This window comes from Lycium barbarum, chromosome 3, assembly GCF_019175385.1.
Source record: "Lycium barbarum isolate Lr01 chromosome 3, ASM1917538v2, whole genome shotgun sequence".
Classification (NCBI taxonomy): domain Eukaryota; kingdom Viridiplantae; phylum Streptophyta; class Magnoliopsida; order Solanales; family Solanaceae; genus Lycium; species Lycium barbarum.
In genome coordinates this window covers 144,051,100-144,075,686 of record NC_083339.1, presented here as the reverse complement: position 1 = coordinate 144,075,686, position 24,587 = coordinate 144,051,100, and the positions used below count along the sequence as shown (strand labels likewise).

Sequence of the window (24,587 nt, the reverse complement as noted above, 5' to 3'; positions counted from 1 at the left end):
AATTAGGTCTTGGGGAGAACCCACCATAGCGGGTTGTGGACCGCCATAGCGGGACCGCCACGGCGCGGTTTTGACCGCTATGGCGAGTCGAAACGTTTAATAAGGTCCGCAGTAGCAGTGGGTTAGGCCACTACAGCGAGACCGCTGCAGCGCATCTAGTGACCGCTGCAGCGGTCGACGGGTGGCAGAAACCCACTTTTATATTTCTGATTTGAGTCATTAGTTACATAACTCCAAAAACTGTTTCCAAGAGAGAAAGAGGCGATTATTCATTAGCTTGGTGGAATCATCCTTAAGGGTAAGTTCTAAACTACCATTTCATTCATTTACATTTCTCCTTTAAGTACCCATGGTTAGTTTTAAGGTTCATTAATGGTGGATGAAAGTTCTAGAACCCTAAATGCATGAACCCTTATTGGAAATTGTGGAATATTGTTTATATCACTGTTTATATCATCTAGAAGTGTAGGTTATCACTTTCTAGGATGGAAATTGGTTAACTATTGTAAGAACTATGTATTGAGATTTAGGGTTCCACCCAAATTGGGAATGTTTGCCTAAAATCTTATTTGAAAGGATTAAATTGATTAGAAACCTATAAATTGGAGGATTATGATTATTGGGACTGAGGGTAGGATAAATTCACCTTTAAATGCTGGTTTCACCCATTTGAATGGTTATGAATGGTTTGGGGTATTCTTTCTAATGTTGATTAGATGGTCTATTGCTTACTTAGCATTACATTGCTACACTTTGAGCGTTTCGAGGCGTTATGAAAGGGGAAAGCTCTAACGGAGTAGCTTGCATTTATTCCAGTTCTGCATCTGAGGTAGGTTAGGGTTTACTTGAGTTTGACTTTGATTAGTTGATTGTATATATAGTAGAATTGACGGGAGAAAGCATAATTAGGTCTTCGGACACGACGTCTAGTTGGATATTACTTAGGTTGGTATGATTGCTGATTATGTGGGCTTGTCGCCATTACTTCATGTACTGAAACCTGAGGTGTATTTGTTGTGATATGGGAAGGAAGTAGTTGACACATATACTCTTCTTGTTGATTGAGATGACTTATGCATTTATGCTGTTGTTGAGTTGATTTATAAAGTCTTGTTGTGAATTGTGGCATGGTGCCCTGTATTTCTTGATTGATCATGTTTCATACTGAGTGTTGAACTGGAAGTACGTTGAGATTCATCTTGTGATCAGATACAGAAATATATATATGAGGCACATTTGACAGGGGGTGAAGATATGGCCTTGTTTGAAGCACATTTGACAGGAGGTGAGGATATGACCTAGTTATGGGCTCGTGATCCGAGGTCAGTTCCGGAGCTAGTGGTACATGAACACCATGGGTCCCTTGCAAGTCATGACTATTGTGCAAAAAATGCCTTTTGCATGTGTGTACAGTTGAGATACTATCATTGGTTGCATTGCATTGCATTGGATTTATCTTATTTTTATGATGGGTTGATGACTGCTATTGATTATTTTGGTTGTTGTGATGTTGTGTCTATCTGCCTATTTTTTTGATTTTATGAACATATGCATGATACTAGTCTTAGTCGGCCTATGATATCTATCGGTACATAGTGTTTGTACTGATACTATCTTGCTGCACCCTTTTTGAGTGCAGATTGTGTGCCAGAGACTTCGTCCAGACCTCACATTTAGCCTGGCCATTTCCCGTTCAGATCAGAGGGTGAGCTCCTATCCATGCCATGCTTCCTGAAGATCTTTCCTTTTTGATGTCTATTTCATTTCTAGACACTTATGCTATTTCAGACAGTTATTTATTCTTTAGACAGCTCTATGTTTAGGGTCCTTGTACGATGACTTTCGGATCTTTGGGGTTGTAATAGTTTAGAATTCCGCTCTTTTATTTTATTATGGCATGATTAGATAGTTTTATGATTATCTCCATTGTTATTGATTTATAGTTGGTTAAATGAATGAGAATTTGGCTAAGGGGATGGTTCCCCCACCAGGGGGGTTAGTGTGGGTGCCATCATGATGGGTTGGGTCGTGACATTCCTATGTGCAAGTTATTTGAAGGCTACATCTTCTTAAGTTGAGATTTGAGATTGTTTAATTGTACTTATCATTTGGTATAGTTATTGTGATTTGTGTTGAGCTTTTTGGGCTTGTAGCTCAATGTAATATTTTTTTTTAGTAAACTCTTCCAATTGAGAAAGTGATGGAACGGTGCAAGTATCTGGGAAGCAGTAACTATATTGTTTGATGTTTTACATTTGACAACTAGTATAATGTTTTCTTATTCGCTAAGTCAACCAGTGGATATATCTATTGGTTGAATACATAATTTAACCGAGCATTTGCGTTGTCACTTCATTCAGCACAATGAAGAGTACTTTTTTTTAGGTGGGTAAATTTCATTGAAAAGGTAGGTACCGTGGAGGTATTGTAAAATGATAATTGTTATATAATTTAAATGATACATCGCCCGATAATTGCTAACCCGATACCGAACCAACCGATATCTTACCGGTTGGCTAATGAATTAGTATATTTAAAAGTCGATATCCGTTAAGCCAACCGTTAATCGTAGTGATAAGTTGGTATTTTTCAACTTATTTCTTCTTTAATCTTAGACTTTTGACTTGTTTAATTGAGAAAATAGTGCATTTAATATCGTTTACTTCCATTTTATAGGTTTTACATGCTTGAGAAGTGATCGGAAAGAAATCAAGTGAAAAACAAGTCAAAAAGAGGTCAAATTGAAGAAAATGAGAAAATTGGCCAAAAGTGCAAAAAGTGGCTGGAAATGCAAATCTGAAAATCCGAAATTTGAAGGCCATTTTTGTCACTTTTTTTGGGGGAATTTTTGGGAACTATAAAAGCAACACTTGAGAGATTTTATTATCATCTTTGGCCACATTTTCAAAGCTTGGAGAGCTAGGGCTTCATTACCAACACTTTGGAAGAGAAGATTGAAGCACTTTAATGAGCAAATTCTTAAACATTTCTTCAATTTTATGTTATGTATTGAATATTAAAGTGTGGGGTATTTTATTCTTTCATTTGAATCTTGTTTATGAGAATATTCATTATCAAGTGTTGAATTAAATCTCTTGTTTTGCTTATGTATTAAATGATTTTATTTCTAATGAAGTGGGTCTTTGTTGCTTTAATTAATCTTATTCATTAATGTTTCTTAATGGATTAGCTAACCGTAGGACTTGCCCATTTACTTCAATTTGAGCTCGGAAGAGGAAAATTGAGGTTGGGAAAGATTAATTAACAAGGATTTGGGGCTTTAAACCTCATCTAATAACTTGAGCTAGGAATATGATAGTTACTTGAGGTTAAATTGATTGTGCATAATATCACACTCTAAGGCTTGAAAAAGCTTAGAGTGAAATTCATTGATTTGGTTGGAAGACTTTCAATGAGATTTTAGAAATCATTATCTATTAATATAAACCCGCTCTTAGTTGTAATATCATAAAATATATTGAATCGTTACTTGAGAGTTCCTTATATCTATGCTTGTGGTCATTGATCATTTCACTTGCTTTCTAGATTAGTTTATATTTTCGCATTAGTTATAATTTTCTTAAAACCAAGTTATTGAAAAAGTGTTTGGCTTAGCTTAGTTAGTGATAATTCCTTGCTTGTTTAAATTGCCTTTATATTGTTTCCTGTGGATTTGACCCCGACTCATAGTTGGGTAAATTATATTGCGACGACCGTGTACACTTTCTCTTTGAGGAGTGCATTTGGACGTTATCACATAGTAATCCGCTCAAGCCACTCGATAAGCAGCCCTAGCCCACATGTCCAGCATATAGCTGTTATGCAGCCTGACAAGTTTTCGTTTTATTTTTTAGTTTTATTAGTAGTACTCATTCCCTCTCATTTTAAAAGTTGTTTTAGCTTTTTTCACGACTATTAAAAACAAAAAAATAAATAAAAAAATATTAGACATAATTGTTGAGAATTGAGTAGTATTAAAAATAATTATTTTATCCGTCTCAAATTGTATGAGAGTTGAAATATTTGAGGAGTCAATTATCTGTTCTTTGAATACGCCTTACATAAATTGAGGCGAAAGGAGTATTTCTTTAATGTTAAAGATATAATTGAAAATAATCATCTATTTTAATCTTAAATTTTAAAATAACTACTCCCTCCGTCCCAAAAAAGATTGTCCTCTTTTGATTTGACACAAAGTTTAAGAAATAAAGGAAGACTTTTAAAATGTGTGGTCCAAAACAAGCCTTAGATATTTGTGTGGCTGTAAATGATCTCATAAAGTTAAATTGTTTCTAAATATAGAAAGGGGCAATCTTTTTGGGACAGACTAAAAAAGAAAAGAGGATAATCTTTTTGGGACAGAGGGAGTAGTTAGTGTCTAGACTCTAGATTAGTTTGGTGTCCAAATAAATTTGTTGTATGCCGGACTAATTTATATTCTAAAAATTCTAAATTCGCTTATGGCCGTAGCATTAAGTCTGAGTTTTGTCATGTGGTTCACTGGCCTCTATTACAGTAGAGTGAGAGCAAGGTAAAATTAATAAATACTAAGATGATTCCTCAAAATTCAGGAATCTATTTGTGTGTAAAAGTTGTTTTCAAGATATTTTTTGGCCAATCATGACCTCAGAATTACAACTATAAGATATCCATCCAACCAATGACTATCTACATTAGTTAGTGTAAGTCCTATTCCAAGTCAACTAGCAGTCAACTTCATCATCCTCCTTTCTTCTACATTACATTCGGGACTCTTGGTTAAAAGGCCTATTTAAGTCTTTTATCTAATTAAAAGGGTTTAAAGTTTTTTTTCTTAGTGAAATGACCTACTTTTTAGACCCATCCATCTTTTATGAACTGACAGATATCATATCTGGCGGACCAAAGCATCTACTGTAACAGACACATCATGTATCTATCGGACAAATGCTTAATTTATCAGCATTTATACGAGAGAAAATTGAATAAATAATAGAAGGTCATTTTGTTAATTGAGGACTCGAATGGGTCTCTCAGTCAAATTTTCTCATTACATTCTGCCAAAAAATCATTCATTTCATTTAAAAAACGGCATAATAATTGTCCTCTTGACTTCCCTTCACTCTTCTCCACCATGGCAAATCTTCACTCATATTTCATCTTTTCCCTTATACTCCTTCCTTATTCCATGTCCTCATCACCTAATTACACCTTCCCTCAAAAACACTTCATCGACTGTGGTTCACATTCCTCAGTATCCGTCTCCGGCATCACCAACACCACTTTTTCCAGCGACACGAAATATGACTCGCGCCACAGTCACTCCGTTAACGACCCCGTGTTATCCGGACTCTATGGAACTGCCAGAGTATTCAGTAAATCTTCTGGGTATGAACTCTCAACAGAGGAAAATGGTGTTTACATGGTACGACTTCATTTCTTTCCTTTTTCTAATCTTTTTGATGCCAAATTCGATGTTTTGGCTTCGGGGTTCTTGATTTTGTCGAATTATAGTGTCCCGAAAAACGTAACTTACCCTGTCATCAAAGAGTTTCTGCTCCCTGTAAATGGTCCTAATTTGAAAATCGACTTTAGACCTTCTCAAGAATCGTCTTTCGCATTTGTTAACGCCATAGAAGCATATGTTACTCCTCAAGATTTCATTCCTGAATCTGCTAGTTATGTCACTCCTCAAGGAAATAGCAATATTGCTAAAAAGGCTTTGTCCTTGGGTGTTTTAACTGTAATTCATAGGATTAATGTTGGTGGTCCAAAAATTATCCCTGAAAATGATACCATGAGAAGAAATTGGTTGCCTGATGATGATTACTTGTATATCAAAGATACAGCAAAGAAGCTTGCAACGTATACTTATGGGCCTAAATATGATCTGGAAGGAGGATCCACTCAATTTGATGCTCCTCCTTTTGTTTATAAAACTGCCAAAGAAATGAATAGGGATGATGTGACACCAAGTAACAACTTCTTTAACATAACTTGGCTTTTTGGAGTAAATAAGGATGCTACATTTTTTGTACGCCTACACTTCTGTGACATTGTTAGTAAACGCCGGAATAGTACAGTTTTCAATGTCTATATATATGGTCTATTTGGTCAGCCAATAGTACAGAGTTCTCCAGAATTGGTAACTCCTTTTTATGTTGATTTTGTAGTGGATTCAGATGGTTCTGGTTTTATGAATATCTCAGTTGGCCCTCCGAGTGATTCAGTTGATAGAAATGCTTTTCTGAACGGGGTGGAAATCATGGAGCTGATTAACGCAAAGGGAAAAGGACAAGCCAAGAATCGTTTGTTGATAATCATTGGTTCTACTGTTGGTGGTGTGGTTCTAGTCTTTGTTTCTGTAGTGGTTATCTTGTTTTGTTTGAAATCAAGAAAACTGAAACCTGTTGAGAGTGTTGATGGTCCGATGGTGAATGTTTATGCAGGAAGTAGTACAATTCGTAGTAGCACTAATCTTGAAATGAACCTTGGGTTAAAGATACCTCTTGCTGAGATTTCGTATGCTACTCATAACTTTGATCCCAAATTTATGATTGGTGAAGGTGGTTTTGGAAAAGTTTACAAAGGAAGTTTACACAATGGTGTTAAAGTGGCTGTGAAAAGAAGCGAGCCTGGAGATGGCCAGGGTATAATGGAATTCCAAACTGAGATAATGCTCTTGTCCAAAATTCGTCATCAGCATCTCGTTTCATTGATTGGTTACTGCGATGAACGAAACGAGATGATACTTGTTTATGAGTTCATGGAGAAGGGAACTTTGAGAGAGCATTTGTATAGTTCGAAGGAAGATGTTAGTAAATCATCTTCACGGTCAGAATTATCGTGGGATCAAAGGCTCCAAATTTGTATAGGTGCAGCTAAGGGCTTACACTACCTTCACACCGGTTTAAGTGAGCCAATTATTCACAGGGACATTAAGTCCACAAACATCCTTCTTGATGAATTTTATGTTGCCAAAGTTGCTGATTTTGGTCTCTCCAAATCAGGTTCCATTGATGAAACACATATGGTTACTGATGTTAAAGGTAGCTTCGGTTATCTTGATCCCGAGTACGTGAATACCATGCAACTGACTCAAAAATCTGATGTCTATTCTTTTGGAGTTGTACTTCTTGAAGTGCTTTGTGCTAGACCAGCTGTAGACAACCTGCTCCCGAGAAATCAAATGAACTTGGCGGAATGGGGACTTTCTCGGATGAAAAAAAAACAGCTAGAAAAGATAATTGACCCATTGCTTGCAGGTAAGAGATGTCAAATGGGCAAGTTTGGCTGAATTTGGGCCAGAAGTTACTTGGACTGAAATGACTTAGGCTAAAATGGGTTATAAAATGAGTCATAACCCAACCTGCCCAACTCATATTAAATTTTAATACTATAATTTTAGATACCTAATAAACAAATTTTTCTTTATTATGATTATACGTAACATACTTCCTCCGTCGCAATTTATGTGACACTTTTCGCTTATCGAGTTTCAAAATATGTGAACTTTGACCAACATTTTAAAATATATATTTTCATTACATTGACACAGCAGCCCAATTTTTAGATGGTTTAAAATGGGCTAGCTGAGCTAAAATATGAGCGGGCCAATAACCTGCTCAAATGTTGACGGGTTGGGGGAGTCATGTTTTTATCGGCTAATTTTTCCATCCCTACTTGCAGGTAAAATTAACCCAACTACTCTGAGGAAATTCGGGGAAACAGCAGAGAAGTGCTTGCGAGAAGATGGCAGTGATAGGCCTAGTATGGCGGATGTTTTGTGGGACTTGAACTATGCACTATCGCTTCAACACCCTGGGAAACCCCAAGAATTTCACGAAGATAGCACCAACACTGATGTTTCGTGGCAGATGGCATTGCCCGGTATTCATCGATTACCTTCTATAGATGTAAGCACAAGTTGTGTCCGTGCCAGTGAGAGTGAGGTTTTTTCACAATTGAAAATCGATGAAGCCAGATGATATTAATTTGGCCTAGCTTTTGTTAGCATGCATTAATATGTACTTCCATGTTCTTTTACTTCCTTCTATCTGATGCAATTGTATATCATGTATCAAAACAGTGCTGCAACTGTATTCACGGTTCATTTTCTGCATTGGATAACAGGCAAATGCCTCTAACAATGCATCTGTATTCACAGAATATAATGTTCATAAAGTCTGCTGTCTATCCTCCCATAGTGTCTGATTTTAGTTAATGTTAAAGATTTTTAAAGAGCACTCATTAGACTCAACTAATGTTTCAATTGTCAACAATTCTTTTTTATGTAAATTTTGAATAACCTAATTCATATTTTAGTTGAATTATTAACTACTAATACAACAACAGACCCAGTGAAATCTCATCAAGTGGAGTCTGGGAAATACTTAACTACTACTATGAAATGAAAAAAATAATACTCCATAATACATACCTATGAAATAAGTAGTACTCCTCTTTGTCCCAATTTATATGATACACTTTCCTTTTTAGTCTGTCCCAAAAAGAATAATACATTTTTATATATATTTAGAAATAATTTAAATTTACACTTCCTCTTTTACCCTTAATGAAATAATTTTGAGCCACACAAATATTTATGACTTGTTTTAGACATAAGTTTCAAAAGTCTTCTTTTCTTTCTTTAACTCCGTACCTAGTCAAACTATATCACATAAATTGAGACGGTTCGAGTAATATTTTTGAAAAATTGTAACCAGTAATAAACTTCCAGTTCCTAGGGACTTTCATTTAAAAAAGAAAGATTTGGGTGTGGCCGGTTGGTGAATGAAGTAGGTTGAGAACCATGAGGTGTTACGTTCAAATATCAGCGGAGGCAAAAAATATTATATGTCATTTCTTTTTATCTTTTTAAGGCTTGGTGTCGGTGATGCCTATGCTGCTGGAATGTAGAAGGTAAAAGAAAGAAACAGTGCAGATTAAGCAGGTGCTAATTAGAAATCATTGTTCGAAATAGCTAAAATTTTCTTTGGGTGTTCTTGTTGAACAACACTTACAAGCTTCTATATATTTGATAATGTAAATTTGGAGTAATTGTGTTTTATATGATGAATATTTTGTTATTTTTAAGCTAATATACCAATTATGCTATGTGCTTACTGCTTAGTGACTAATATTATTAATACCATCAATATCAAATTTGTCCCTTATAGAGGCGAATTCAAAATTTAAACTTTATGAGTTCAACATTTAAGATTTTTCCCATTGAATTTATTATATTTTAAAGTTACAGGTTGATATTTACCATTTGTTGGAACTTTGATGAATTTCTCACATAAATTTTCGCTTCGCATTCAAAATAGTAGGTTCAGATAAACCCGTTAACTAAGAGTTGCATCCGCCCCTGGCCCCTTATATTATGGACTAGTCCCTCGGCACGTGCGTTGCACGTGTATACCGAGTCATATAATATATGATAATGTAAAATAATACTTCTTCCGTTTCAATTTATGTGAACTTATTTTCTTATTAGTCCGTGCCAATAAAGAATGACCCCTTTTTATACTGAGAACAATTTACCTTTGTGCAATGATTTATGGCCTTTGAATGAATAATATATTTATATTCTGATCTCACTTAAATTTAGTTCTCTATGCTCTGTAGCCGATACTTGAAAGATGCGAGGATAGATTATGCACTTATAAGAACAGATCCAGTTAATTTTTTTAAAAGCTAACTGAAAGATTTACAAACTTCAGGGAAAATTTCATAGGAACAGCTGGAATCTGCAGCATGAAGTAGAAATCTAAGGCATGTAAAAAATTCTATAGCTCATCTGTTGACACCTTCTCATAGCTAGATAGTACAAAAACACCTAGATTGCACCAAACTTTCTTCTCAAAATCATAACAAGAAATTGAATGAATTTCAGACAAGACGAACATTGCAACAGAATTCTAAGATCAAACATAATAAAAACAATGCTTTATCTTCTTTTTTTAGAATGGTAACATAAAAAATGCTTTATCTTGAAAAAAACTAATGCGCGAAACTTTTAGAAGTGCTATAAGTAAAAAATGTGCTTTTCAACTAGAAGTGAAAAAATATACTTACAATCCCAAGTTGATGTTCAAGCCGCTTAACTACTCGGGCCGTCTTAGCTCTAGCCGCTTCATTTAACACCCTTTCATGTTCTTCGGCAGCTACTTCTCTCTCCCACCGAGCTTGAGCCTCATAAAATTCTGCTGAAGTACCGGCAACAGCATGGCCTTCTATAGCCAACGGTGCTGCTGTGGCTACTTCAGCAAGCCCAGTCAGCTTTTTCGCTTCATCATCTTGCATCTGTTTTGTTATCTCCAGCCTTTCTGCTAAAGCAGCTGCAACACTAGGCGGGAGGAAATCCATTCCTCTATAAATGATTATGTAATATTTGTTTCTTAGAAGGGGAACTCCCCCAGTTAATATCTGTCATGCAGCCCACATGTTAGCAATAAAACTCGACATATCTCCAATTCAAGGGCATGCAATTAATATGTGCCATTCGTGAGGTTATAAACCCCCCCCCCCCCCGGGGAATGGGAAGGATCCTAATGCACCATCAAACAGTTTAATAATGGTGATAACTGAAACTTATTAGCGTAAAAAGCTTACAATGAGTCCCAAGATCACATATGATGCATAACATGAATATTTCAGGCGATTTTTCTTTTGAGCAGTCAACTTAATGGGTTAAATAAAGCATTTTAGAAGTGGCAGAATGAAAAACCAAAGATGTCTCTCAAATTTTAAGATATTCTCTGATTTTCTTGTCTTGAAATTCATATAAGCAGAATTAACTTTTACTTCTTTTTAGAACTAAAACAGCACCTGCAGAAGGAGAGAAGAAGAGACCACAGGAGCCAATATTTCCATCTCAAAGGTAGAATAATGAGCTATGACAAGTTGACCTATCAAGGACTCCTTAACATTATTTAGTTTTAGACAAGAAACTTGTGATATGACTAACAACCTTAACATCATCAAATTTAAGATGAAACTGCAATTCTCTGCAAGGAAGATAAATAGTACCCACTACCCAGTACTCCCAATTCAAATGGCATTGCACAAAGACTCGAAGAAGGGATGTCCTAAACAGAAGGGATATAATCATATCAAACATTCTAACAAACCTTTAACTCATCAGCCATGAGCTTGTTGTTTGTGTTCTGAATACCACGTTTGACTGCAATTTTCATTTTTCACAACTAAGCTTTTCTCCCAAAGCTTGATTATAGCAGCAGCTAGCCTTGATGATTCCTATTTCTCCCTAAAAGGCATACCAGTAAGACAGCCCGTGTGTTTCATGCTAACAATTAACATAGTATATGGATATTTAAATGGTTGAAATTTACCTAGAGAAAAATGACAAGGCAGTGATTTATAATGTTTCTGCAAACTAGTCATTTCGCGATTTGTTAGGCATGATTCTATCCCAGTAGGAAGAAGCCGGAAAGGTGTTTTGTATCCAGGAATTGTCTGGGGGAGTAAATCGGCATCAACAGGAAGTACTCCCATACCCCACCAATCCTCGAAACGTGGGCCTAAACCATCTAACAGCTTATTGAATTCTGATTCCTCCTCAGTCATGTTTTGGACACGACTAGGATGAAATCTATTACGATTTTCAATAATTGGACTATAGATTTTGTTGTCTTTTGCAACAGATTTATTAGAGGAAACATGTGGAACAAAGAGAGCATCACCTTCCTCATTTACTGGTTGAGATCTTGAAGAAAACCCCTCATAGCTAATTCCTCGATACACCACCAAAACACTCCCTGCCTTCCATATCACAAACCCTCCAGTTCGACGCTGACAAACTCAAAAAAAGGAAGTTAACATAGTGACAAAACATAAAACAAAATAAAATAAATAAACAGGTAGTAAGGATAGTGAAAACTCAGATCAACTTGTTCATGATAGGAGTTTGCAGGGGCATCACTTTAAGTTGACTGATAAACCCATTCTTGTAAACAATTACTAAATAAATTGGAATTGAACTTGAGAGTTGATATTCAATCATATGATTTGAACTGATTGTTGCAAAAAGGAGGAGAAGAAAGGACAATAAAAGTAACATTGACAAAATGTCCGGCTTAGAACTATATTTACTAGATACTGTATCTTGACTATCTTCAACAAGAAAATTATTGTATTTCTAAACAAATTCAAGTAACTTCATATCTATATGGAATCCTTATAAAATATGACATATTGTTCCATGTAGAGTGACGCCATTTACAGTCCAAAGAAGATTAGAATAAAACTCTTCTTCATTGTAATGAAAACAGTGTCAATTCCTAGTATTGCTTCACAAGTGTTATCTAATGTTGCTGGAACTTTACAGCTAGTTTGGAATATATTACCCACCGCTTCATATTGTATAGCATTGTACTTATAAAAAAATGGATCTTGGGCCTAACTCAACCCCAAAAGCTAGTTCATGAGGGAGGATTGCCCAAGTCCATATAAGGAATCCAAACACCCATCCCACAACCAATGTGGGAGAATCAAGAACCCCTGCACGCCCAAGACTGGACATCTGGAGCGTGGAGAATGTAAAAACACTACACGATCATACTATCATGGATAGGTAACCAATTGAACTAACCTCAACAATCTCGTGGGATCACTAGCCAAAACCTCATGAAACTTAAGCCTAACCGACTCATTCTTCCTCCAGGAATAATGAATCTTTTCCAACACAGCTCCAGTAACCCCAGCCTTAGGTACATTAATCCTTTCTCTCAAAGTCATACCATTCCTCCTTAATCTCCTCAATTCCTCATCCTCGATCGTCAATCTCCTAAGTTCTCCTTTTCTCCAGTTCTCAAATCCAATTTCAAATTCTCCTCTCCTTCTAAACCTAATCGTAAGTTTCTCAACCTCAGTACTATCCTATCGAAAGCAATGGTCCCTACTCTAGTGTTTTCATCAAAATATCTAGTTCCCGTTTTCGAATCGAGGGTTCTAAAATTCGAATGCTTCGATCTTACAAGGGTGGAATTGTAATTTGAGTCTCTGTTACGCTGTTTCCGGTAATTGCTGTTGGTTCGGATATTGCAGGCAGTGAATGATGACAAGTGTTTAAGGGAAACAAAGAATGGAGGTTGAATTTTTGAAAAGGAAGAGAATATATATATGGTAGCAATTCTGAAGGAATTTTGAAGGAAATATTAACCCTCTGTTTGGATGGTTGTTTCCCGTGGTTCATTAATGTACAGTATGATATGGTACAGTATGATATGGTACAGTATGATGTTGTATTGTATTGTACTGTATTAATGAATACAATGTTTGGATAGACTGTATCGTTTGTTGTGGTTTAATAACATTTGTATTGTTTGGTTTGATTGTATGGTACTGTATAATAACTTGTAAGTTTACTAAAATACCCTTAACTCTTAATTAGAAATAATTTTTATATATTAATAAAACTCAGGTAAAGAATAAAATAGGAACTTTAAAAAATAAATAGGTAGTGGGTGGGGGAGGGGTGGGTGGTGTGAGGTGGGTGATTGTGAGATGAGAGTGGGGGTAGTGGGTAGTAGGGTTGGGGTAAGTGGTTGTGGGGGTAGGGTTGGGTGGTGGTGAGGAGTAATGGGTAGGCTAGGGGTAGTGGAAGGGTGGGTAGTGTGGGATGAGGGTGGGGGTGAGTTGTCGTGGGGTGGGGTTGGGCGGCGGTGAGGGGTAGTGGGTGGTGGTTGGGGTGGTGGGGATGGGTGGCAGAGGAGTGGGGTAGTTAGGGGTAGGGGTGGGTGGTAGGGCGTGGTGGGGTTGGGGTGAGTGGCGGGGGTGGGTGGGGGTGAGTGGTAGCGTGGGGCAGGGGTGGGGTGGGGGTGAGTGGTAGGGTGGGGTGGGGTGGGGTGGATGGTGGAGGGTGGAGGGTATAATGGAGAAATGAAATACGTAACCACGGAAAAACCACCAAATCCGTGGTTAAAAAATTGGGACTTTTCATGGTTATATAACCATGGAATGAACCACGAGTTTACAACACCATACCACATAATCTTAAGAACAATGGAAACAAACATGATTTCCTAGAAAACCATACATTAATGAACCACGGGAAACCACCATCCAAACAGGGGGTAAACAACTTCTATGTTGTTGTTTGTAATGGATTCGTATTTATAGGTTAGCCTCCGAATTGTAATGACCCGACCCGAGTGTTTCTTCCTCATCCAAGTTGGGTAATCTTCACCTTTGAAAACTTACTGCAACAACAACAGCATACCCAGTATATTGCCACTAGGTAGGGTCTGGAGAGAATAGAGTGTACGCAGACATTATCCTTATCTTGAGAGATAGGAAGACTGTTTCCGATAGACCCTCAGAACTTTGAAAAACTTATTGCATTTTAAGAAAAAATTTAAAAAACATGAAAGAAAAAAATGTTCAAATACTGAAAATCATTAAAGTTTTCTCGAACAAAAAACATAAGGCATTTCTGATTTCAGCTTTGCTTGTTGATTTTTTTAGTTGAAAATATTCGAAATTCAGTATTGTTTGCTGAATATTTCTGAAAATAAGGTAAGAATTCTTAAACATGCCAAAAGCTAGCTATATTATAGGGTTAATAGGAATGTCCAAATAAAGGAAAGAAAGAAATTTTTCAGGGGAAATTTCAATAAGGTGCAATCCAGCATAAGAAATTACATTCACATAGCCATATGTTTTATTTACGTTTGCATAGCCACTTTTTCACGATATACAACATTATACAACAATATTCAACTTTATACACTTACTATAGATAATGTATCAACCTTGTATAAAAGTGTATAATAATGTATAAGAGGTGTTTATACACATTTTTACACTAGTATACAGTATTATACAAACTTCTATTTTGGTTTTAGTTCCTGAAACGTCACCCTACCAGCACGTATCCATGGCTCCAGCTCCGCCCTTACCTCCCGCGACACTCCACCAACATCGTGAAACAAGAAATGACAGCCGGTAAAACCAGGCGGGGTTTTGGGGTTTGGGGGGTGGGTTAGCTCGAGTAAAAATATAAACATGGGCTAAAACAGGTCGTCAGTTTGCTCCTAATTGGCGAGTGTGTAAAAGTCCCAATTCAGTAAGTCAATAGGGTATAATAAGAAAAAGAAACAAGAATACAACGGAAACACACCAAATTGGTTGTATAGACATTTTCATCTTACATGAGGATGGAACAATCGAAACAAAATTGTATTTAAAGAAACAATACAATACAATAAAATAAAGAGTAACAAGTGACAACCATCCACACACGGGTTAGTAAATTATTTTTCCAAGGTATAGACGTCTAAAATGCCCTTGTATAACGAGTATGAACTAAACAGTAGTAGTATAATTCAGTTAGCTCTTCTCTTCTCTGTTAAAATAAATATATGTGGAAAGAAAAAAGATAACTAGATATCCGGAATAGAATAAAAAGTAAGTTGAGCATCCACTGAAATATATGTGGGAAGAAAAAATTGTACTATAGTGACTCCTTGTAATACAAACGTAACGTATTTCATCCAAAAGAGAAACTGATTTTTCAATGTCTTTGCATTACAATTACAAAAAGTTAACCTGCTGTTCTATTATGGGAAGCATGAATGTATTTTCTTCCAGTTAATATACAGGATTGATCAATTATACAGCTTGAAAAATTCAACAAGATGATTACAGGGGCCTATTACCTATCTAGTGGGAGAATCGAATATTAACAAACAAATAAAAGATACCAATGAGGTTTGCAGTTTGTTCAATGCATAGTAGTTCTTCTATCCAAAGCCAAGGAAGGTGATGAATTAATAATTTCCTGGCCAAGTTCATTTATCTTGTTGAGCAAAAGTGTTTGTTCAGTCTCAAGCTTGACCATAAACTCTTCTTGTGTTTCATGTAGGCTTTCCATTTCATGCAATGATGCTGAAAGTCCTTCGAGATCATCGTCTTCTATTAAAGACTGGAACTTGATCATCATTTGCTTCATCTGATAGAATTAATCCATCATCAAGATGACAGGTACAGTTGATCAGAGGTAGCATGTAAGCAAATGATTGAAGAATTTGAGGGTGTGTTTGGGATAATGTTAAATGACTTATTTATTGGAAAAATGTCTTCCGGCGTTTGGTTGGAGAGTGGAAAACATTTTTCTGAAGAAAACATTTATGAAAGATTGATAATATATTAGTAAACTGGATAGTATTTGATGAAATAATTGAGTATCAGACATTGATAATAATGTCCAAGAGTTGGTCAAAACAATGATACGAAGCGAAGAGCTAAGATAATTGTGAAGAAAAATGATTTCTGCCCAGAAGAGGGATAAGTTACCTTTCCTCTTTTGGTGGAAAATATTTTCTGATACCCAAAAGAAAACATTTTCCAAAAAATAATTTCCGTCAATACCAAACACACTCATAGTGTAAAGTGATCTAACACAATATAATGACATAAGTAGCTGCTTTTACCTGGTTAGAAATTTGGCGGCGTGCTTTGGTTACTGAGGACTCAGAATCCAGGCTTGATTTTTTTTCCAGATCGGGTACTTTGCGTGTGATCTGAATATGGATCTCTCCCTTCTTTACATTTTGAAGGGGTATCCACTTGTCAAACATTTGATTTGGCGGCAACCTCTGGTACTCAACAACACAATCACCTATACTTGATGTTGGTAGTAAATGGTTGTGGTCCTTAACATGCAACTCCAGGGGACTCCCATCATCAGGAAATTCTAACGTCTGGTGCCACTGAGGACTCAAAGTTTTATACATAACCTGCGAAGAATCCAGGATGGATAGAAAATGACAAAAAGATCTTGAGCGTGAGACTGCCAATTTAGCACATATAATTTTCTAATAGTATCAGTAGTCTGCAATTAATTTATTTCTAAACTCTTTACCTTAGTTCTTCTCTTCAAGTTCCCATATTGTACCCTCACATAAGGATCACTGGTTCCTCGGAGATCAGCAGCAACAAGGTCTTTTGCCTCAATGAGAGCAAGTTCAACCCAACCATTTGAAGTTAAACCCTAAGAAAACCAAAGATAGAAAGAAAGTGGAATGAAAATCAAGAACATGAGCATGTAAGTGCCATAGTTTTCCCTTCTCTAGCACACAGTGCTTACTTTCCAATATTCTTTTGTTTAAAATTAATCTGAAATTCCTCTTCGAAGTTCGAACAATAGCTATGGTAGAGAATACCTTGGATCCTTCATAGTCCTCAACTTTGACTGCTTCAATGTGGAGCCGCAATTCTCCAGAATTCACTTTTTCAAGAGGAATCCACACATCCCTTAGGGCACCTTCTGTAAGTCCTTCTAAGTTTACTCGTGCACTACCAATGTTCTCGTCTCCAAACATCTCCTCAATGAAGCATTTTATCTTCAGATATTCACCGCCACCTATTTCATCAAACTCACACTTCTGATTCCAGATAGGATCTGAAGTATGTGGAACAGTTCTCGATCTTTTGAGAGCCTGCAAAAAAGTTTTAAGGATCACTACAAAGTCGCTCGAGCTCCCTTGTATTGTAATATTGAAAAGTTAATTTAAAAAAGCTTCTAGCATTCCATTTCTAAACCAATTCATAAAAGTCAACAATGATAAGACATATATGGGATTTTTGTTCTGGAGATATGATATACCTTCCCATACTGGAATTTCACATAACAGCCAGAACCAGGCTTTCCAAATTTATCTTTTGACGGAAGATCTTTTCCTTCAACTATTGTCACATAGATTTTTCTTCCTGTTCTAGGTAGAAAACTTGATGTGCCATTGAGTGAAGGCTGAGAGCTGATAGGCAAACCATTTGAGCTATGTGAACCATCAGCAAATTGCCATTCCTTTAAGACGAGTTTCACTGTCAACTGAAACAATCATTTAAAACAAAGAAATTAGTACTACAACTTCGTACCTACACCAAATAAAAACACAAGAATGAATATCACTTTGTTTTTCATTTCAATCCTTCTAATTCAGGTGGAGCATATCCTAATAAGGTAGTCTCACGCGTGAAAAAGAAGTTGTTTAGTAGAAGCAGGACAAAAAAACTAGTTATGTGATACATATTAACTAACCTAAATGTTGTAATTGGTTGAAGAAAAACAGTTAGCAGGGACGTAATCAAAGCATTAACTATAGAATGAAACCCTTTATGAAACTAGACTTGTGAAGGTCCTTGTGGAAAGAGGAAAAAAAAAGGGCAAGGACTATTTTTGAATTGATTTGAACAAAATGCAAGAAGGCTTGTATAGGAGTTGAGAGTACATGAAAAGGAAACTTTAAATAAAATACGGAATCCATTTCCTTATATTGTTAATTAGCAGGATAAAACTACCCATATTTTACACTATAAGAGTCTACCTCTGATGATCAAAAGGAATCTATGATACCACGAATGGGTGCAAATTGAGCAAAACCATACTTATGATGATAAGAATGTGAATAAAACCTTCTTTTTTGTGTGTGCGCGTGCATTATCATTATCAACTACACGATGTGGAAGCTCAAACGAAGACAAAGTATAGTAATTATAGAGGCGCAACTTTAACAAAACCATAGTTTAAAACTAGATTCTTACCTCCCCTGAATTAATTCCCTCAAATGGAACCGTCATTTCAATTTCTTTACCACAAAAGTCAGCACGCCCCGCTATAGCAGTGGAGTCAGCTCCCGTCGCCCAAAATATTGTTGAATCATCTGCAACATATCTCATCTGTTTCATAAAGCCACATCATGTGTCAAATGTCACTACAGAGTGTTAGAGAACTAATAACTCTTTAAGCCTGTAAAATGAGTGAACAGACAAAATATTGCAGTAAGGCTCGCCCCTTTCTAAGATAGTAGCATACGAATCTACACATATTCACCTTTATTTCACAGCTTGTCAGATAGTCATACTTTACACTACCAGGAGTGCATTCAAATAAATTGAACTTAATTGTTCCTGCATCCTCGTGTAGAGTCATATTGAACTTTGAGTCCCATCTAGGGCAGGATCCTGGTTTGACATCTGTCCTCCTGGTTAATTCTTCAACTTCAACCTCAACAAACGTCCGCAAATCCTTGTAATCATTAGAATTCTCCATATAATTATCTGTAGTTGAGCTCTGTTGTTTCCTAGAAGGGACAGTCCTTAAGTTACTCCTTGACAATTTGCTGGCAGATATCACGGTGACCGAGAGTACACCGGCGACAGCCCTTTTGAATAAATTCACCGCGGGCAAAGAAAAACAATTACGACGAGGTTCAACCATCCTCTTAGCTAAGGAGTCATTAACAAGTTTAACCTGTGTAATAAAATAAGCAAAATAATGAAGAAATTAGTAACGAGTCAGAATGCTACTGTAAGCTGAAGCCAGATAGAAAGGTCAATAACATAGAAGCACAAAACTCTACTGATGGTAATATAGTAATTTCAGTCACATACCAGCCATGCAGAAACACCTGGCAGCTCAGTTGCTGGAAGAGATTGGCTTCCACCACTTCCAAACGCAACACCTATCCTAACATCCGGGGACGTCACGAATGAGTATAAAAATGCTCTTCCATCTAGAACTGGCACTAACCGGAGCTGTAAAAGTTGGATTAAAGAACTGTTAAGTTAACCATCTTAAGTAAATTATTGTGCAGCAGAGCTGTTTGAGCAAAGCTGCCCACTTCAGTCCTAAATCCGGGTGTAGAAGGTAAACATTTATTGTATAGTTGGAAGCTTATGTGAACAATAAATACCAACAAAAAATAACTAATGAAATGCTTGCATCAAGATCATTCTTCTAGTTACTTTCATGTTTTCCAAGAGGCTGAAAAGGTAAATTGTACATACATCACCATTGATGTGGATACTGTTGATAACTATCCGAGCAGTCCCCATTAATGGCATTCCCAACTTGGCAAGCAACATGATACTTATATCGGTAGTGTCCCAGTCAAAACCAAGATGCGCAATTCGCTGTCCACGAAAGTAATAGTTAGAATACAGATCTTCTCCATTTTTTAACACAACGTAAAGAAAAGACAAGTTTATGATTATAAATTAAAAGCTCAAAACAAGAACTAGGCCAAAACACCCACGTTATAGTCTAACGGTCAACAACAACATACCCAGTGTAAATCCCATTAGTGGGGTCTAAAAATCCAGCGGTCAATGAAACTGAAATGGAGATCATGCAGACCAGGTTTTAAATCCAGCGGAGGTAAAAAAACTAAGTAGTTGATTTTTTCCAACTGTCTAAACTTTGGAGGGAAGAGTTACCTGAGTCGGCTAATATACCAAACAAGTGAGGCCTTTGCTTTAGGCCCCTCAAAATTTGAGGCCTCGAAAGATGTATGTAATTACTTTTGGTTTTCTATTTAGTAGTAAAAAGTTGAGATCAATGGACCATGAGAATTTGAAAATATAATAGTCACTAGACAGCTTAGATTTTTTATTTTTTTTTAGGAATTAAAAGTGCTAAAAGAATTGTGCAAATAGAAGATGATAATCTAATTAATTACTCAATCAGATAAAAACACATGGTTAGAGTTCAAACCATGATTATAGTGGGAAGGATACGTGCTATGCTGGGATTATGATTACGTACAACCTTTAAATCTATCCCTGGTTGTTCAGCCATTAAGCTAAGTAAAAACTTTTTTTAAAACCCATTGACTACCAAACAAGGTACTCAAAAGGAACCAAACCTGATCATTGGAAGTTGACCAGCGTATCCCACGAAGCCCTAAAAGTGGAGGTTTAGAACCAAGTGAAAATTCTTGTAATTCAATCTTTTCCTACAATTATGATCAAGTCTGCTATCAGTTCTTGTAAATTTAGGCAAAATTTAGTAATTCCAGCACCAACTATGAAGGGGTGGACAAGAAAACTCACAATCAACTTCGGTCTTCGTTGTTTCAAGCGTCTCTGTGTCATAACAATTAAAAGAGAAAAAAAAGGGAAATTATTTAGATAACATAACAGGAACTTGAATTTGTGTCAAAAGAAAGGCAGTGTCATTATAAAGCATCACATATGCATTATATTTCCGATCCTTTGAAACATAAGTAAAAGATTAAAGCACAGAAAACATTTCTCAGTTATCAAAAAAAAAAATTAAAGCACATCAAGCATAAGCATAAATCATACATGAAGCCGTACACAAATCAATCTTGTTGAATCAATCAACTATATGCATCATGCAGATGCCTCAATCACAAGCTAACTGGTGGATCAATCTTGTTACTTCAGGAAGAAAAAACAAAGTTAAGCTTCTATCTACACTAAGGAGCAGCAAATTGGAATCCTTTACTGGTTTTCTTCTAATTTCCAATAACGATCATCTGAAATGGTGGAATTTATCCTAAAGTTGAAGAGGATATCTGACTCAAAGTTGAAGAGGATATCTGACTCACTAGACACCTAATATTTATCCTATCCACTAGTTCCAACAAACACTCAACTTTCAGGTAAGATTCTGCTGCTTGTTGAGCAAAATGCAAGTACCTGCACGTACAGAGAGAAATAGAGAACAAAGAAATTTACCTCGACAATAGAAGAGAACCTCAAAGAAAGCCTCGGGCTAATATAATTAGGCCAAACTTCAATTAATAGCTTATTCAGCCACTCACACTGCTCCAGAGGTGTTGTTGGCTGTAAAAGAAAGAGCAAAATGGGAGTAATGGATTAACCCCAACTTGTCCGGAGAACAGTGAAAAAAAAATAAAAGCAAGGAAAATGAGACAGAAATTACTGATGTCTCTCGCAACACTTGCATCCATTTCTTATCCAAGTCTTCTGCAAGAAGTTTGCGCTGGTAACTTCCATACTGCAAATAGAAAGGTTGGTGTTTGATTAGAGCCTTACTATATACCTTTGTCTCTATCCAAAACATAAAAGGACACAAATTCTGGGAAAGAAAGGGACACCAGACTATACCTGGCTTGATAAACATTAACTAATTAAAGCTATCACAATACCAGCAGCAAAGATCAGTTTTTTCACATTGAAGAAAGACACTTGATAAAGTTTCACTACAATAGTGATCTTGTACTCATTGATTTAGGGCCCGCTTGGCCATGCAATTTGGGTAAGATTTGTTAGTTTTAACAAATTATGGGGTTTTCATGTTTCTAAGAAAAAGTACACCTTTTGAAATCCAAATTTCTATGTCCAAACAAAATTTCAACTTCAATTTAACCTCTACCCAAATCAAGTAATTTCAAATCATGATTTCAAGTTCATATCCAAACGCCTACTTAGAAATAAACAAGAAAAAAAAAACTTGCTTGTCGGTGGAGACATCAAAGTACAAAACAAACAGATGACATCAGAAGGAAAAAAAAAAAACAGGATAAGATCAAGCAATATGTCACCAGAAACAAATAAAAATATAATCTTTCATTCCATATAGATCCAAAAGATCAATATAAAAGTAAAAATGTTACCTGAAAAACTGCCCAGATAGCCAGAGCTAGAGGAACCCAGTTAGTGAGAGAGAAAAACCACTTCTCTATACCCCAAACAACTAAAAATACAGGAATTACAACTGGAAGAAATGGCTTATCAGCAATCAACTGATTCAAGAAACCCAAAACTCCCCTCACATCCAAAGAACTTGCTCTCTTTTTCTTCACCATCTAAAAAATGCGACTATCTACAGTATCCAAATTCTCAACGCTTGGTCAACTTTAACTTTCTGTACCATTCCCAAAAAACCCAAATATTTAAAGACTCTGTCTTTTTCACTTCCTCTTTTTTCAAGAATTTAACAAAAGGAGAAAGCGGAAAGACCCACAGAAACAGAGAGATGAGATTTTTTTCTTTATTTTCTTGGAAATATAAGAAAGGACAAGAATATAATATGTCCCTATTGATCCGTTAAGGGAATTAAAGAGAGACGGCTATTAAGACTTGGCAACTTTTGCGACTTTTTGCTTCACTGTCCAAAATGGAGAGCTGGAAGATTGGAAGCCAAGAAGAAAAGTACAAGTCAACTGAGCCTCCTGGGCATGCTATAGTACTTCTACATATTTAGATTTTACTACTATATAGTTTATTATGCGAGTTTAGAATGTAGGCAATGTCAGCTTTAGTTTAACTTGTCAGGTAATTTTGAGTGAGAATCAGAAATGAGCTTTGAGTAAAGTCCTTTTCCCCTATATTTTGCTTATTAAGGATCAAGGTTTCTTTTCCTTTATAGTCCCAATTTATACCCTTTTTTATTTTAGTCTGTCCAAAAAACGTGACATATTTTTTTATTTGATAATAATTTAATTTTAAACTTTATATTTTACGCTTAACGAGATAATTTATAATCGCATAAATATTTTAAACTTATTTTAGATCAACAAATGCAAAAAGCTTCCTTTATTTTTTAAACTCTATGTCTAGTCAAATTACGTCACATAAATTGAGACGGAGGGATTACTAGTTTTTTTTAACCGGTCCTTTATTCAATTTATCCAACGAATTTAAAAGTATTACTCCATTTTGGGGTAATTATTAACAATAATTATTAATAATAGAGTAAGTTAAAACATGTGTGATATATTCCTCATTGTATAACGATTACTAATACAAGGAAATAAGGTTATACTAGTTAACTTCAACATGCCCTTAGACATGTAGGTTAGCTAGTACAGTCAAACCTCTCTATGACAGCATTGTTGGGTTCAAAAATTTTCAGTTATTATAGAGAATTGCTGTTATACACCTATAACAGCATTGATATTTAAATAATATTTCGCTGTTATAGGCAAAAAATATGCATAAAATCTACTTTTCATTTTTAATTGTCAAGTTCTAAGCTTAATCACACTTTGTATAATGAAGGAAAATCGTTTAATAATATATATATATATATATATATATATAATATTTTATGTTGTAATGGTGTATTAAATGATCAAATATTTGGTCAAAATCTCTACACTTATTATTGGTAATCATTGATAGTCTATTTTTATAAAGATGGTTAATTATTATATTACCAAAAAAAGAAGATAGCTGATATATAGGAGTTAATTTTACAAAGAGCGTACTGTTATAAAGTTGACCGCTGCTGTTATAGGTGAAATGTTATTATAGAGAAGTAAAATATAAGATAAAAAATCGATTCCGAAAAAATTAACTGTTATAGAAAGATGTTATATGCGGATGCCGTTATAGAGAGGTCTGACAGTAGTTCTTGATTTTGATACTACCAAAAATGTTAAACACAGTAATAATCGACAAAAGATCAGAAAGGTCAATAACAGACCATAAACCTTTTTGTTTCTCTCCTTATGTCTTGTTATTATTCAGCTTTAAGATTTTAAATGATTCAGTAAAACGCTCAAACTTTATTAGCTACTGATATTATAAAATTTATGACAAGGTATAATAATGCTTTTAAACTTGTCTCAAATTACCAGTTATACACATGTACTTGCGGAAACATAGTGAATACACCCTACTACTATAGATTAGTAAAATACTAGTGAATTTGATGCACAAGCTAATCTTTTTAATAAATTTAAATAATATAGATGACAAAAAAATCTTAGTACTAACATTTTACAAAAATGAACACTTTTTTTTTGTAATTTTGTAAAAACAGATTTCTTAAGGCACAATTCAATAAAAGTTAACGAAATTAGTCC

The 24,587-nt window shown here is 35.6% G+C and overlaps 2 protein-coding genes and 1 pseudogene across 2 annotated transcripts; 1 reads left to right on the top strand and 2 right to left on the bottom strand.

Moving 5' to 3' along the window:
- The first annotated feature begins 4,976 nt into the window (after positions 1 to 4,976).
- LOC132633276 (probable receptor-like protein kinase At5g24010) lies at positions 4,977 to 8,175 on the top strand. Its single transcript, XM_060349580.1, has 2 exons — positions 4,977 to 7,244; positions 7,669 to 8,175. Exons 1-2 carry the CDS (start codon positions 5,114 to 5,116, stop codon positions 7,965 to 7,967), a joined length of 2,430 nt encoding a protein of 809 aa, XP_060205563.1. The 5' UTR covers positions 4,977 to 5,113; the 3' UTR covers positions 7,968 to 8,175.
- A 675-nt stretch (positions 8,176 to 8,850) lies between these two features.
- Positions 8,851 to 14,883, bottom strand: LOC132631520 (CRM-domain containing factor CFM3, chloroplastic/mitochondrial-like; annotated as a pseudogene).
- A 587-nt stretch (positions 14,884 to 15,470) lies between these two features.
- On the bottom strand, positions 15,471 to 22,936 carry LOC132633275 (synaptotagmin-4). The gene is made up of 14 exons (XM_060349579.1): positions 22,392 to 22,936; positions 21,698 to 21,772; positions 21,490 to 21,597; positions 20,839 to 20,871; positions 20,652 to 20,741; positions 19,795 to 19,920; positions 19,399 to 19,542; positions 18,839 to 19,258; positions 18,550 to 18,684; positions 17,612 to 17,836; positions 17,169 to 17,444; positions 16,868 to 16,996; positions 16,437 to 16,742; positions 15,471 to 15,955 (listed from the first exon to the last, which is right to left on the bottom strand). The coding sequence occupies exons 1-14, from the start codon at positions 22,581 to 22,583 to the stop codon at positions 15,728 to 15,730; spliced, it is 2,487 nt and encodes an 828-aa protein (XP_060205562.1). The 5' UTR covers positions 22,584 to 22,936; the 3' UTR covers positions 15,471 to 15,727.
- Positions 22,937 to 24,587: the final 1,651 nt, after the last annotated feature.